Source organism: Corvus kubaryi, unplaced genomic scaffold, assembly GCF_017639235.1.
Source record: "Corvus kubaryi isolate FWS band 111438036 unplaced genomic scaffold, C.kubaryi_AGA036_p1.0 37264, whole genome shotgun sequence".
NCBI lineage: Eukaryota > Metazoa > Chordata > Aves > Passeriformes > Corvidae > Corvus > Corvus kubaryi.
In genome coordinates, this window is record NW_024581079.1 from 3,343,412 (window position 1) to 3,359,619 (window position 16,208).

General features: G+C 47.2%; 1 protein-coding gene across 7 annotated transcripts in view; it reads right to left on the reverse strand.

Moving 5' to 3' along the window:
• The window catches only part of VPS8 (VPS8 subunit of CORVET complex), a 68,610-nt gene that overhangs the window by 26,867 nt on the left and 25,535 nt on the right, over window positions 1-16,208 (reverse strand). For all 7 annotated transcript variants that reach the window (XM_042024724.1, XM_042024725.1, XM_042024721.1 and 4 more), the window contains 13 exons: window positions 15,629-15,718; window positions 14,435-14,486; window positions 14,134-14,176; window positions 13,306-13,378; window positions 11,327-11,446; window positions 10,716-10,787; window positions 8,103-8,222; window positions 6,992-7,048; window positions 6,539-6,621; window positions 5,155-5,239; window positions 4,064-4,162; window positions 995-1,084; window positions 562-608 (listed from right to left, as the gene is read on the reverse strand). In XM_042024724.1, coding sequence (XP_041880658.1) covers window positions 562-608; window positions 995-1,084; window positions 4,064-4,162; window positions 5,155-5,239; window positions 6,539-6,621; window positions 6,992-7,048; window positions 8,103-8,222; window positions 10,716-10,787; window positions 11,327-11,446; window positions 13,306-13,378; window positions 14,134-14,176; window positions 14,435-14,486; window positions 15,629-15,718 — 1,031 coding nt within the window. The remainder of the gene's footprint in view (window positions 1-561; window positions 609-994; window positions 1,085-4,063; window positions 4,163-5,154; window positions 5,240-6,538; window positions 6,622-6,991; window positions 7,049-8,102; window positions 8,223-10,715; window positions 10,788-11,326; window positions 11,447-13,305; window positions 13,379-14,133; window positions 14,177-14,434; window positions 14,487-15,628; window positions 15,719-16,208) is intronic.

Consider the following 16,208-nt stretch of genomic DNA (forward strand, 5'->3'; position numbering starts at 1 on the left):
AAAGAGAACACTCAGTGCCGAAGCACTGAAAGAACTGGAGCAGATGGAGCAAGCAAGTAGTTAAAAAGAGGAGCTTGCAGTGAAATATGGCAGCAGTTCTGCAACAAGACAGAAATGAAAAATGCCAGTTGACCAAAATGCTCTTCTCTTTATGTTAAACTTGGGCACCTTGGTCAAGTAACCAAAGCAGTGGGATGAGACGAGAAGCTGCCATTGCTGAGAAGAGAAATGGGTGCTCCAGCCCCAGGGTAACCATTCCACAGCCCCCTGGAGCAGCTGAAGCAGCAGTGCCCAAGCTCCCACCCACATGCCAGAGGCAGCACATTCCATGCACTGGAGGCCACAGCACTTCCCAGGCAGGGAGCTGGCAGGGACTCCCCTGCAGGACACTCCCCACAATGCTTCTTTTGGGCTGTCCTCCTCAATTTGGGACACCCTGAGGCACAGGCCACCTTTCCTAAGCCTGATCTAGGCTGCATATTGATGCACTGTTTCAAAGGAATAGGTTTTAATCCATGTTTTCAAGCTGCAGTTTGTAAAAAGGGCAGATTTTCTACATACCTCGGATCAAGGAGACTCCTCAGGAACTGGAAGAGCAAGAACTGGTCCTGTGCAACAGGAGGAGACAGAGTATTGTTATTTTAAAGAATGTGCTGTAAAGCAGTGATCCCTGAACCATATCCACTGAAGAAAACACAGCTCCCAGCTGGTGCCTGCTGAAGGAGCTGCTGTAGGCACATCTTGCACAAATATTCTGAGGATGTGTTTGCTGCCAGCAACTCTGCTCTGGGACTCCAAGCCATAATTGAGTTTAGCAATTCCGATCAGTGAGCACCTATCACCTATTTTTCTTCTGTTTCAGTGAGCAACTATCACCTATTTTTCTTCCCTTTCTGACACAGCAACAACTCACTATGACTCTTAGCAATCATTTCCTCCAGAAATGACATCCCCCTGTACAGAAGCCCCAAACTAATGGAGTTTGACACCTCACCTGCAGGTTTGAGATGATGCTCTCGATCTGCTCGCTGAAGTGAATGGCTGCCAAGTCAGCTGCTTTACCTGGGCTCAGCACCAGCAGCTCCTTTGGGGCGGGAAACACAACCAAATTAATTACTTTTGATCTCACAGGCAATATAATTATGCAGCATCACCAAGCCCATCCAGACTGTAACTGCACCTTTGCCTAGATGCAACATAGGATAACAAACACCACTGCATGAAGAGAGATGTAGGAAAAATAGAAGAAGGGTAGCTGGTAAAAAGAAACTTTTGAAAGTTGATGATTTTGCTACACACCAGGCCTTGAAGAACACCAAACTCCTCACACCAAGAACCCATCTCAGTCTTAAGGAGAGGAAGTTATTCATCAAGTTTTCAGACAACTGCCTTTGCCCCCTGCCAATGAGACATTCCCGGTGCCAACTGTGAGCCAGCAGGAAAGAGGAAACAACCAGCCCTTGGGAATTTCTCAGTCCAATGAAAACTGTTTAACTGGCTTGAACTGAAACAAATCAGAGGTTTAAAAGCAAGTTTCCTGTAACTGCTCACCATAACTGATACCTGTCCAGACACGAAAAAGAAATTTCTTTATTGTAATAGAAGGAAACAAAAATCTTTTAGATGCCTGTGGGTTTGCCTTCTGCCAAGCTTGAGCTAAAAGGCTTCATATCATACAAGTTTACACAACCCACAACATGAGCTTTTTGCTTCTAACCCTTTTAAATGCATCCACCCTTCCAAATAAATGAAAAGCAACTGCTGCAAAACAATACTGCGCACCTGGTAACCCTTCCCAAAAGCCCCTGCTGAACCTAAAACCAAGAAAACACTGCTTTACTGAACAAAAACAACTGTTAACAGCAGTAAAGAAAGAAAATTTTCAGAAATGTACATTTGGAAAAAAACCCAAACTGAAGAAGTTCCTTAGCAGTAGCTTGGCATCCAGACAGACACAGCAGCCACTGAATGCAGCCAATGCCAGCAACAGACTGGGGCAAAGGGAAGCAAGGAAGAGCCCAACCATTCCACGAGCTCTTTAGGAAGAGCTGTCACAGATGATGCCTTTGGTGAGGTTTCCAAAGGAAAACCTGCCCACCCCATGAGCAGCTCTGCAGTGTTTGACCCCACAGCTTTACTGCACAAGCTCAGCCCTTCACTGCATCCCCATGACTCCTTCACCCACAAGCCCAGGCAATCCAAAGCACCCAGGAGATGTTAAGCACAGCAGTGCAGAGGGACACCGAAAGGATGCAGTGTGACTGCCTTAATCTCTTTCCCTCTCTGGACAAACCCTCCCTGGGAGTCTCCTGGGCTGCTGAAGGTAGGACTGGGAGGCTGGAGGGAGCTGGCCCAATCTCCCTGCCTGGAATCAGTGCAACCTTCAGAGCCCATCCCCCAGCAAAATGTCTGGGGCTTGGGTTTCCATCCTCTCCCAACAATCTGCAAACATGGTACTGCTCAGACAGCCCTTGAGGGGACAGTACTGACACAAGGCATGAGGGCACAAAAACACCGGTACTGTGACTGAAGAGAACAGTTTATTTTTTTAAGATAAACCTCAAGCAACAATGGCTGTGGGATGATGGGGAAAATGAGAAGTGGCACTGATCACAAGCCCCACTTTCTGCCATACAATCACCAGGAAATCCTCTCCAGACACTGCTAGTTTTGCCTGAAGAGGCTGGCTTGCTGCATTCATATCTCAGCAAATAACAGTTGTCCAAAGAGCTGAAATCACAGCTTCACCCCAGTAAAGTGTTATTTACTGTTTCAAGTCTCCTGAATGTCTGAGAGCAGGATTAACACAATGGAAAAGGACAAAAGCCCACAGCAGCCAGCAGGCTGCTAAACCACATGGAATTGTATATGCTGCTTACCAACCCTGGGAAACAGAAGATGCCAAAAGGAAACAGGGAGCTGATCTCAGTGACAGCACCTAAGAAAGGTGACCCACAGAGCCCATCACCAGCCCAGCAGCTCTCTGGGGGACCAGGGATGCAGTAGAAGAAGGAAGCAGACACAGAAGCAGCACAGCAGACAGCAGCTTGCCCAACCTGGAACCCCATTTGCCCTGATGAGGTTGCCATGGGCCAGGCCTGCTCAGCCCCAGCACAGCCATCCCAACCAGTCCCACAGCTCTGCCAGTGCCTCTGAAGAGGGGCTGTGAGCTCAGTGAGCCACATGTCAGACAGCTGCATTCACAGGGCTTCTTTGTGCATTGTCTTTTGAATCAGTCTCCCTCTTGGTCCATTTTCTCATTAGTCATGCACTACTTGCAGATGCTGGTAGAAACTAAAAGTACTCTAGATGTGCCCATTAGCTTTTTGTCTGCCTCACAGGATACAGATTCTGTGGCCATTTTCTGCTAAGGAGTGTGGTCTGTAAGGCTTGTTTTACAGACAGAATTATTTTCCTGGCTTATCTCCAGATCACCCTGGCAGGGACTGACAGCACTTTATAGGAACTAGAAATATTACAAATTCCCCACATCTACTGACTGGACAATCATTTCCAACACATCTCCATTCCCTGAAGCAGACAGAAATTGAAGACATGGGAAAAATTACGAGCTGGAGAAATCTAGCAGCAGCCTGTGTCTTACAGAGAAGTCATGACCCCATCATCCCCCAGGTTAGCAGTGACAGGGCACCAGGACTGAATGCACTTATCAGTGAGAGGAATCAGGATGAGGAACTGGACCCCACAGCCTGTGAGGTCAGCAGTGTCCATATCCTGCCTTGCTGCTGCTGCATGCTCAGGAGATGAACACTTGCTAATGGATCCCTCCCCTGCTCCACAGCACTCGCTACCCATCACCCCCTGAGAAGGCTCCATTATCCAAAGAGCAGCACTTGAAACCAGGAAGGCAAGGAAGCCAGCCTGAATGTGAGAGAGGCACTTACACTAACGTGTGAGAGCACTGAGCTTAGGTCAGAGCTGTCTCAACAGCTGTGACTCAGCACTGGACCCTTGTGCTACGGAAGAGCAGCCAGCAGATCCAAGAGCCATTAGCAGGAGCTGAGGGACAGTGGGTGCAGGATATACTGCAGGATGTACCTACCTCTATATGGTCCAAAGCTTTCTGCCACACCAGCTGCTTCTCCTCAGCACTGTAGCCAGGCATGGACAGGATGTTGTGGATGTAGTTGAAAACTTCTTCCTGCAAGGCACAAACCCATAAATGCTGCAGTGTGTTCTGCAGCACCAACAGCACTGGCTTTTGGAAAGGAGAGTGTTTCCAACAGCCTCATGGCCTCAGGGCTACTCCTCTCTGAGCAGGGCAGGATGAGTGATCTGCAGGGAGGCTGTATGCTCCTAAAGAGCTCCTGAAGAACTGCCAGGAAAGGAGAGCCAAGAGGAACCCGGCGCTGATGTGTTAAGCACTGAGGTCAAAGAGAATTGTTCTTCCCCTATTAGAAATGTCTCCTTGCCCACAGGGATAAAGGACAGGACATAGTTTGAGCTAGGAGCACAGGCAGAGAGAACACGGCCAGAGGGTAGCTCAGTTTTCCCAGCACATTCCTGAGTTCCTCCCTGATGCCGGCCTCTCCCCCAGGCTCTCCTGCACTGGCCCCAGCTCAGGTGCTCTCCTGTGTCATGGTCTCCAACCACCTCACCATCACAACCTTCTCTTCCGACTCCTTCACCCACACAACATGCAGCATTGTAGGTTTAGAAGGACCTGGTGAGGTCACATTTGCCAGACTCTCATCCCATGTTGGTGGAAGGGAATGCCTCAGAAACTGTGGCAGGTATGCAGCTGAGGCACATACAGAAGGTAATGGCAGAGAGACAATAAGGGCAGAGAGCCTGTGTCCAGGGGAAGAAATGTAGGGACCAAGGGCAGAAACAAAGAAGTACTGCAGTTAGCCACACCTGCAGTAAATCCCACCTTGCACTCAGGTTTGATGTACTAGCACTACATTTAAAAATAAAGGAAAACTCTGAGACTTCAAAAAAAAAAAGAAATCAGCTCCTCTCCACTAGACAAACAGAAACAGCTTTGACCACAACTAAGAAACCTCAACTGTGAAGGGCATTTTTAAGGTAATTCTGCTAGAAGAGCAAGGCAGCTGTGCCCAGTCACTGTGGCCAGCAGGACAGGCTGCATGGCCATGACACAGAGAGGCCAGGAGCACCAGGGTTACTCACCTTCCTCAGGGGATCCCGCAGGTAACAGCCGATGATTTTGTCATAGCGAAGCTGCCGTTCATACATGAACTCACAAATCTGATAGCTGAAAAGAAGGGAAACTTCCCACGTCAGGAAAACCACTCAGCTGAGCCAGCACAACAGGCAGGCAGCTCTTGGAAGTGTCTTACATTGGGGTTTTCAGCACACAGGCTGGGTGGCTCCAGTGTGCTGGAGTGCCATTTGTACCAGCCCCAGGCCAACCTGCCCAACAACCGCCCTCTTCTGGGAAATTATCACCCAGAACAGAGAAAACTGGAGTTACTGAGGGGAGAGGCAAGGGACAGAGGACAACAATCCTTAATGAAATCAGGTCTCACAAGTTCTGCTGTCAGAGATGATCTTCCTTGTTTCCACAACACTCTGCTCTAAGTTAGGTCAATCCACTACACTAATTTGAAGAAATTCACTGAACATGACCCAACAATGTGTTATGACACAGCTTCCTGCCTTCACATTTTAATAAACATCTTCAATATTTTGAGACTTTACATAAAATCAGATGTAACTAAGGCAAACCAAATGAAGAGTCTGATAATTAATATTACCTTTTAGCTCTGATGGAAGTGGCTGAGCTGGGGGGCCTGGCTGTCAAATTCTCCGAAGCAAGGAGAAAAGAAGTGTTTATTGAATGTGAAAAATTCGATCGAGTTACTCCTTTTAGGACACACAGGAGAGCAGGCATGGCACACCCCCCACTGCTCTCCCTCTGGTCCTCTGTAGCACGGGGGATTCATTCATGAAACACCCAAACTCACTGCCTGGATGAAGATGCCCTCCCTGGCTGGCTCTGTTCTGGCATAACAAACTCTTTCTGGAATCATAAAGCATCTAAAGGAGATGCTGGAAATTTTTAGCCTTTCCAGATACTGTTTTTGTCTCTCCTACTCAATTCTAAAATGAGTACCATGGGGGTGGCTCCAGACCCCTTCATGCTTTTAAATCCACCTGTGGGTCTCACCCCAACGAGGCATCTCCATCTGCCAGGGGTAGAGCTTTCCAGTATACAGCTGTACCTCTGAACACAGCCTGGGCTCTAGGATAGGCAATGTCAAAACTCATCAAGTCCCACAGGGTTTCTCCTGAAGGGTTTCCACAGCTCTACCCCCTCTTTTCTTTATGCTTTCTCTAAGAACACCCAGGAAAGAAAGTCTGGAACTAAACATGAACATCTTAAATGAAGCATACTGTGAATGCACAGGGAAAATAACCCCAAGCACAGCTGCAAAGTAGAAACAACAAAAGTGGAGGCAAAGAAGAGCTGTGGAAGAGCTTTAAAGGCAGTACTTCAATATGATACACAAGATCTAAAGGCAGTTTTTATATATTGTGTCCAGCAACTCACAACTCAGCCTTCTCTGCCATTTGGATAAGGCGGCTCTCTTCAAACTGCACGATCCCTCCTGCCTGGAGCAGCTCCAGAAGGACCTGCAGAGATTGAATGCCAGTTACTTACAGGGCAGCAGCAGCTGAACAGCCAGTGCCACTGCGAGTACACTGCTTCTGCTCCATCGAACTTGGCAAGAACACAGGGCTGACTTTACTGATTTGTTAATTGATTGGCCTCTAACTAGGAAGGTCACGTGCTTAATGAGAACTTTCCTGCCTGTTCTTCCTCCTGGCAGGCAATGCTGGGGTGGGATCCTTCCCTCCTGCTGTGCCCAGCACTGCCCAATATTCCCAAGCCCCTGCCTCTGGTATGTGAGCCAAAGCCCACTGCCCACTCCCGAGGCCAAACTCTGCTCCACAGCCTGGCCTTGCCTGGTGCTCCAAGGAGAGTTCCCTGGAAGGCTCTTACCTGCTGCCTCTCGGAATGCCGGGAGTCGTCATCTGGGCTGCACAGGAACTCCAGCACCTGTGCCAGGGGCAGAGGATGGTGTGAGCCAGGCCTGGCTGGCACAGCCAGGAGCACAAACTGACCAGCACACCCTGAGCACCAGCAGTGGCAACAGCAAACCACCACACAACGGGGCCATTGGAGTGCACCTGCTCTTGGAACCAAGCTGGGAATACTGGAACAGCAGAGAACTGCAGAAAGACTCCTGGGAGGGAAACACAGGACTCTGCACCAGGATCTAGAACCAAACTTTAGGGAAGCCAGGGAATATAGAAGAACTCAGGGAACCCCATGTTTGTGCTTTGGACTATACACAAACAGCTGGCACCACTACACTGACCCTCTCTCTTGGACTGCGCCATCTCACCAGGAAAACAGGAAGTTATGTGATTCATAAAATTTAATATATGTGGAGTGAAAGTGTTTCACCCAAATCTGTTTAGCCTCCACAGAGTTGTTCAGTCTTAAATTAGGACAAAGGACATATATATTCTAATTCATTTTTATTAGTGCTCATACATCCCTATTATCATCACAGCACAACTGCTGTAGCCAGTGAAGCCTCCTCCTCAGTCCCAGGAATTTCTGGGACCTAAGCTGGGATACAAAGTTAACTCAGGCAAGCTTTGGACATGCATTGGTGTAAATGACTTTTTCAAACAGCAGAGAAGGTAGTGGCCACCTGAACTAAAAATGAAAGGTACAGTGCTCTGTAAGCTCACTAATGTAATTTTAGTTGACACCCCTTATCCCAGACTGGCTTGGGCTGGAAAGAACCTTAAAGCCCATCCAGTTCCACCCCTCAGCCATGGGCAGGGACACCTTCCACCACACCAGATTGCTCAGAGCTTCATGCAACCTGGCCTTGAACACTTCCTAGGATGTGATGCTGCTTCTCCTGCAGTTCCAGCCAAGCTGAAACACAGTGTACTGTGCTTCCACAATCTGTCCTACTCTGCTCCTGGGAAACCACAGCAATAGCCCAGCAAGGTGCCACCTGTACCTCCAGACCTGCTCCAGTCTACAGTGGGGCATCCTGCTTGGAATGCCACACACACTCAGGAATACTTGCCTGGTCAAACAGTGTCCTGTTGACAAACAAGGTGTTGTTGGGCTTGGCGAGCTGCCGGGCAAGAAAGGTAAAGAGACAGCCAACCTGGGATGGGGTGAAGTCAGAATTCTCCACCATGACCTGAGAAATGTTGGAGAGAAAAGGGAAAAATAAACCCACAAGGGATTGATTCTGCAACTGCCTTTGGGAAAGTAACTGGGACAAGGACAAATCCCTGTGAGCCATCGTGTCTCCTCCTACCCCAGACACCTCCTGGTGTTAGTCCATCCCGAAGGTCAAACACAAGTCCCCTTCCCCAGCATGCAGCTGTGTCACCTGAAGACACAGACAGTGGATGTGTCCTTGCTAAAGCACTTCTGTCCCAAAGCTGAAGAGGCTCCACCTCTCTGCCATAAACTCAAGGAAAGAATTCTTGCATGTCCCTGCCTCTCAGGTGTGAAGAGGCTCCAAACCCACATTTATCTCCACCTCTGTAGCATGTGTTGATCATGGGACATGGAACAGTTTCTGAGCAGAGAAATGTCACATTGTTAAAGTATAATTATTATAGAAGAAAAACCCCCAAACACCTCATTTCAAGCCCCAGGCACTCACCACTTCAACTGTGGCATGCAAAGAACTCCTCTAATAGCTAAGAAATGACTGCAGGTTTGGGGAAAAGCTTTTCTCACATTGAATTAGCTGTTAGTCTAATAATATTTAGAGAAACTTCTGGCTGTGCTGACTTGAAATTACAGAAAAAAAGGAGTATCTAAGAGTCACTACAAAAGGGATTGGAAACCCAAGAAGTGCTTTTCACCTGGGTGGCGTATAAAACACGAGCCTGATGTGTCCTGACTTGGTGTCTCCTGCTTCCAAAAAAATCCTAAACCCGAAGTGAAAGTGAAATGCCCCTTTTTGGAGACTCTCTTCTAAAAGCAGTGTGTTTAGTTGGGAGGAAATCCATCACCTGGAAAATTCTGTCAGCTAGGATCTAAGAACTGCTGTAGCAAAGCCTTGCCATGGAGCAGCTCACAGCTTACAACCTCATTCAGTTGGAGCTGGCAGGAGTCAATTGATTTCTTCAAGTGACCCAGAGCTCCAGACCCCCACGAGATGCTAATGGTTATGTGACACAACTGAGGCAGGCAGGCCAGACACATTAGAGAATCAAGCAGAGCTCTGCTTGAAACACCAGCCAATGTAATCACTCTTTCATAGTCTTAATTTTCTGTCTAGAAATGCTACTTCGTACAGGACCTTAGTCAGAACAGCATTACCTAACACCATTAAAATATAATTCACTGAACTATCTGGAGTGTTTTATTAATTTTAGCTTTGTTTTTCACAAACTGGGTCCTTGTCAGTCTATGTGAAGGTGAAAATACTACACCCCTGGAACAGAGCAACCTTCCAGAGGCTGCAGGCCAGCCACATGGATGATACATTTGGCAAGGTTTTGATTGGCATTAGCAGCATGTCTGCATTCACCAAACTATTTCAAAAGCCCAGCTATTTCCTAGGTGTTCCTTTACTGCTAATGGCAAATTTAAATTGAAAATTCCAAGAGCTTTTAATTTTTTTCCAAAAGGACAGCAGATTTCAGACTGGCAGTTCTCGTAACACCACACTGTTTGCCTGAAGATGCAACGCTGCAGCCCTACTGCTGTTGGTGCCATGACAGGAACACATCCCCAGCAGCTCTGGAACATGGCTGCAGTGTGCCACCTCCTGCTGACAGCAGCTCAGGACACAAACCAGAGGGGCTGAGCCAGCACAGAGCTAAAATACCCCTCAGAGCCACGTCCTGCTTGGGCAGGCTCACAAAACCCCTCACAGTGGCAAGCAATGTCACTGCCCACTGCAGCAGCACTGCCACCCGAGTCTCTCACTGTGCCCTTGTCTCATCTATCAGTGATGACAGGGACAGGGAAATGCTCCTTACGGTATGTTTATACATAAACAGCTTCCAAGCAGAGTCACTCATGATTAATGGTGACAGCTTGGAGGGGAAAGCATACGGCGCTTGGCAGCGAGAGCTTTTAATGGGAACATCCATTGTTGGGAACAGGGGCTGGGGATGACAAGTGATTTCCAGAGCACTGGGCTGATAACTGACATTCCTCTTCCCTCCTAAACTAAAGACAGGCCTGTCATCCTGGAAATGCTGCATCCCAAACACAGCGTTTACAGGCACGGAGAGCAGGGATTCAGCAGAAAGGCAGTGGCACCCTGCCAAGCACAGGATCTGAAAGGCCTGGGATCCCTTAGATCTGGGACCTTTTTACCTGCTCAGAAGGAATCAGGGAGTAGATCCAATGAGAAGCAGATAAAAATAAGCTTAACACTGCAGAGACGAGAAATTTGACAAAGTATCACCCAGGAAAGGAGAGCCAAAGGAAAACACAGGAAAGGAGATCTCTCTGTCAGCATATTTGAAGGGCATGAATCATCACTTCTGAATATCCAACCGACAGCTTTGGCTGAGGTGAATCCATGCTCTTGCCCAGCACCTCCTCAGAGGTGTCAGCCAGGGCAGGACTGGAAACACCTCCTCCAGATTACAGGCTGTACTGCAGAGCATTGCATACAATCAGTCAGACACAAACACAGTTCATTTTTAGGCACACTCACTTTCAGAAGAATGTCCACAATTCTCTGTTGATACTCCACAGCTTGCTTGTCATTCTTAAAGTCTTCAAAAGTCTGTAAGAGGCAAAACACTGACACCTTGAGCACAATCCCTCAGAATAATAGCAAACAGAAAGCAGACAATGCTGGTTTAAGTCCTTTCTCTGCATATCCCTAAACAGCAGGTCCCAAGATATAATTTGCTCTTTTGTAACTACCAAAATGGTTTTTACACATTCAGGTTAAAGCAATGGGTCCCAACAGACATAGGAAATTCTAGAAATTTGGAAAACAAGAAAGACAGATCTCCATGCACAAGACAGAGGTAGGTACTAGAACACTCTTTACAAATACATTATTCTCATTTTACCTCTGTTTTAAAGACAGCCTCTGTTGCCAGCAGACATGTGTAATGTCATGTTCATCACTCTGTATTTAAGGCCACAAAGGACTACTATGATTCCCTCTGATATCTTACAGAACAACCACCAGAACTGTTCCTGCCCCAAGTCAGGAACTCCTGGTTTAGCTAAAGCATGGATTTATTGACAGGAACCTCACTGATGATGGCAGAACTGGCCCTGCATTTTCCTCTCAAAGCCAGCGTCTCTTACCAGAGCCAGCACATTGAGGAATTCCCGCGTGTCGAAGTGCAGCAGGGTCCGAACGTAGGGATACACCTCCTCATCCACAGAGCCCTCAGAGGAGTGCAGCCGGATCAGAAACTCAAACACCTGCACGGACAAGGCAAGCAAAGATTTCCTATGGATTTCAGATAAATCTGAAGTGTGTGGGAAAGCAGCACTGTTACCTGCTTTGCACTTCAGCTTTAAAGCCCCTTAGGAGTCCATCAGTTCTTGTTTGAGTGGTGTTTTCTGTTGCTTGTCAGCAGGAAAAAAATCCCCTCCTTACACTCACCAACCAATTTAAGATCAATCAAAATTTAAGATCAAACAAAAATAAAGGCTTATTTATACTTGCAGACAGAAGTGTGTGAAATTAGAAAACTCCCTCCCCTTCCTGGCAGCTTTCCTGGGAAGCTGTGCAACTCCTCCTTATCCAGGGCACAGCTCCTCTCCTTGTCAGCAGTTCACTTGGGAAGAGCCAGTCAATCTGCCCCCTCACTGTGAGGCACAAAGCTTTTGGCACTGCACTGACTCACTGAGGTGCTTTTCAACTCTGTCTCTTCCACTGACTTTGCAGTTCATGAATTTTGAGGGCATCTTCCAAAATAAACTCCTTTTACTGAGCCCCTGACAGAGGTGTCCAGGGAACCAAGAGAGCAGAGCCAGCTGCAGGTGTCTCACCCAGGCTCACAGCAGAGCTGGCTGCCAGCAGGAAGGGAGCAGGCGGCTCCAGGCTGGAGCAGCACTCGGGACTATGTGTTGGGCACACACTGGCATCCCACGGACAACTGACAGGTCATGTGCTCTCCCAGCCATCCTCAGCAAGAGGCATGTTCCCTCATTTACTCCTGTTCTGAGTTAATTTTCTGTCAGCACAGTGGCAGTGAATCCAGCAGGAATTAGCAGCTTGCCTTTCAGATCCACACCTTCCCTGCCGGCCTCCTTGATCCCAATCTGGCAGCTAGGAATGCTTAAGAAAACAAAACCAACCCACCAGACAAAAAGGTGTTACTTTAGCCCAGCTCTCAGGAACACCACCAGGAATCACAGAAAGGAGAGGCTGAAGGCTCTTCCCAGAGCTGCTGCTGCTGACTGGGCTCCTGCTTCCCCTCAGAGCCTGAGCAGGGAACATCCCAACAACCCTGGGAGAGGGCAACAGCCAGTGCTTGGCCCAGCAAAGGGGAGTGGACTCCCCTTTGTCTGCACAGCCACTGAGGAAAGGGGCTGCAGGAACCCAGAGCTACCACACACGTACAGCTACAAGTTCTGGGTTAGGAAAAAAATCCCAAACATAGAAAAACCACAAACAAAAACCCACCCCTCATTCAAAAAACAGCTGGTCCATTGTACTGCAAAGAGAAAGTGCAAAAGAAAAAGCACTTCGTCTCACTGGAACCCTGAAACTGAAGTGAAATGCTAAAAACACCAAAAAAACATTTGTGGTAAAACCAGCCAGAAACTCAGGAAGAAGTTTTGCGAGCACAAATACGACGATCAGGAACATCCTCTGTTTCAAGAAATTGTCAGATTAGTCCAGGGGGGTCAAAAGCCCTCAAGAAACCTACAACCAAGAGCTACTTAGAGACATTTCTCCCCTGTCAGGTGCATCTGAAAACGGGGAAGACCCTCCCATATTTGACACATTAAGTTTACAAAGAAGAAACAGTTACACATTTCTGGCAACTGTGGTAAAGAATAAGGCAAAAAACCCAATCACTGAGAACTCTGCGTTCCCACACCTCAATTTACAGCTAAAAGAAAAATATTAAGTTTAAATGTTCAGGCAACAACAACTGTTTGATTTCATCCATTAAAAACTGATTTTGTGATTACAGTAGGATACACTCATATCACAATGATAGTTATCAGACTGATAACAATGTTCCCTTGGAAACCCATGAGACAAGACATATGCAGCTTCTTCGAAAAGCCTTGTATGGCAAGTTGCCTTCCAAGAGGTTTCTCACCTGATTTTTCACCAAAGGCACCAGATCTTCAGGAATATCACCCAATGGATATGCACGGCCTGCCAAGCAGCAGCTACAGAAAAGGAGGGGAAAGGCATTTTAATACACCCTGACATTAAAGAGATTGAGAACTGTTCATTTTTGACTTATTTTCAGGATGCCCTTAACACAAGGCAAACCAATTTATTTTGTAAATCATGAAAGCAAGAAGCATCCCAGGCAGCACTGCTGCTAATACACACTGAGCCAACACACTGCATGAATTTGCATGCAGGGGATGTCATTCCACAGCAGGAAAGTAATGGGAAAACTCGGTATCTCTCACAAAATTATCAATTCTAAGAAGCTCGAGTAATGCAGAAGCTAACTTCACAATCTTGCATAGATTCCAGAAAGAGGAATTCACTAATGAATCCCTCCTGTGCAAGCTCCTGCGAATGACAGGGAACACAGCAAGGAGCAGCTGAGCACAGCTATCCCAAAAGGCAGGGCAGAAAGGGCCAGAACATGCTACAAAACATGAGGCTACAGAGCCCTTGCTCAAGGAGCTGTGTCTCACCCACAACAAAACTCACTCCAGCCAAATTGTGAAATTAAAAACGTACATCAGCAGTAACTTGGGCTCTAAGCCTCCAACTTGATCCCTCCTATTCACACACACCACGTGCAACAAGGGAGGGTAAATTTAAGTGAGCTGCAGTGAGTACCCACTGCTACTTTACACAATCTCTCAGAACCTGAAGCTCCCAATAAGGTTCTGCAACTATAGCAAGTTTAAAATCTGGTGCCACCACTAGGCAACACCTCACACTTTCTGAAGGACCTTACCTTATATATACAAGCAGCTTGTTACCCATCACCACCTGCTCATCTACAAAACAAAAATTATTTGTCACCCTTTCTTCACAAGACAAGAGACAGAGATGCAATTCTTCTGCCACACACAGAGTTTATCATACAAAGTTGAGCAGCTTTACACACAGTAAATAGTACCAGAACACTTCTGTTCTCCAAGGCCCTTGTACTGGGTATGTGCTCCCTTTTTGCATCTCTTTGTTGAAAGTGACTACGGATACTCAAAATACCAAGTATCAAAACTAAAAACCCTCAAAGGGAAAGAATTCTGTACCTGTGAGAGACTTCCCAGCATTCAGTGGAGGAGCAATGACTTTAAACAGCTTCTGTAACAAGAAAGAAGGCAGTGCTCAAGCAGCTGGAAAAGCTCAAAGCAAAGAACCTGTGTGGTTTTAAAGCAGAGATCAGTGGGGTGTCTCCCCACAGAAACTCTTTATCACCACGTCTTTTAATTTAAAAGGCACAGAGAACTCCAAGACATGGTAAAAGATGCTTTTTACAACTGGTGTTATGAAAAAACAGCTTTAATTCCATCAGCTCTAACCCTAAGCACAGGCCACACTAAAGCAAAGCAATGTTCAGCAGTCTCAGAAGTCAGTCAGAGCACAACCCACCTGCCCCACATCCTGTTCCTGTATCTCCTGCCACTAAACAAACCTTCAGCCCACCCAGCAGGGTTACCAGAGCCTAGTTTGGGCACGTAGAATGAGGACTTGTCTAAACACTTGCCTCTAGAAAGCAAAGTTATTTGTACTCCTACAGCTACTGCTCAGTTTCCGGAAGGCCTTTTTAAAATCACGACTGCCTAAAGAGCCTCCCTCCTGAGAAAAATCCACTGAGATTACAGCTGCTAAAACTCGGGCAGGTGAAGATTTTCCCATTCCAATGGTCCCAGCTCTCTATTTCAGCACTACTGAGAAAACACCAGCAGTGCTTCCATGGTGAAACACGCTGGGGTTATAGAGCCGTTGGCACATCAGGCACATCTCCAGGATAATCAGCAGAATCAACAGGGCCTCCAGAGAGAGCCTTACAGTGAGTCCTGTGCTTCCTGCTGAGAGATGTCTCCCAAGTGCTCAGAACAGGGCCTGTCTCGAGCAAGGGCTGTTTCTGGCCTTTTGTATGAATTGTGTACACGCAGCCTCCTTAAATGATCACATTATTATCTTCTGCTGCTTTTCCTTTATATTTTATTAACATGACTATATTTCCTGCCCTAACTTTGCAGAGGATTTCTGCCGCAGCAGGGAATTTGGTGTTCTAAAGCACAGTAGTTACAAACTACTTCTCTCTGTTGCATCCATCAAATAAACTGCACATATCACACATGATTTCCCCCTTGAAAGGGAAATGAGTAAGAACACAGAATACAGAGAGTAAGATAAGGCTTTGGGTTTGAAATGCTGCTCCTCAGGAAGAATGCATGCTGCACACCCCAGCAACCCTCCTGCAAGAGCACCTCTCCTACCTCCATGGGACTGATGAAGTCGTTCATCCCGCTGTTGTAGACGTAGATCATGGCATCGTACAGGCGGTTTTCCCAGCACAGGAGAACCACCTGCAAGGCAGCAAAGCACAGGGCAGCTACACAGCTGCTCTTAGCTCACAGTTCTCTCACTCCCCAGGCCCTGTCCTCGCACTTCATCATCCAAGAGTACCATTTAAAGCAGAATGAGAATTTCCACTTCAAGAACCAGCCTCTGCAAAGACCCCAAACCCCCAAAGGACTGTCCAACTTATTGCTCACGCAGCAAGCATGGAATGTGTCTGCCTAGGTTCTAACATTCATAGGAGGTTAAAGATGAAATTTTTAAAATCCAGTTCCTTAAAAAACCTTGCTTGCAGTAGTGTGGTTCGGTTAGTGAATTACAACATCAAGTTTCCAAGCAGCTTCACCCTTGAAATGGAAAGCCATGCCACCAGGAAACAGGACTGCTGAGCAGGAACACCCCCTGCTCCACTAATGGTTGTGCAAAAGCAAGTACCCAAGCTGACACAAGCAGCTCCAGCTTTCTGTGCTCCTGCAGCCTTTGGTGTCAGGTAAGGCA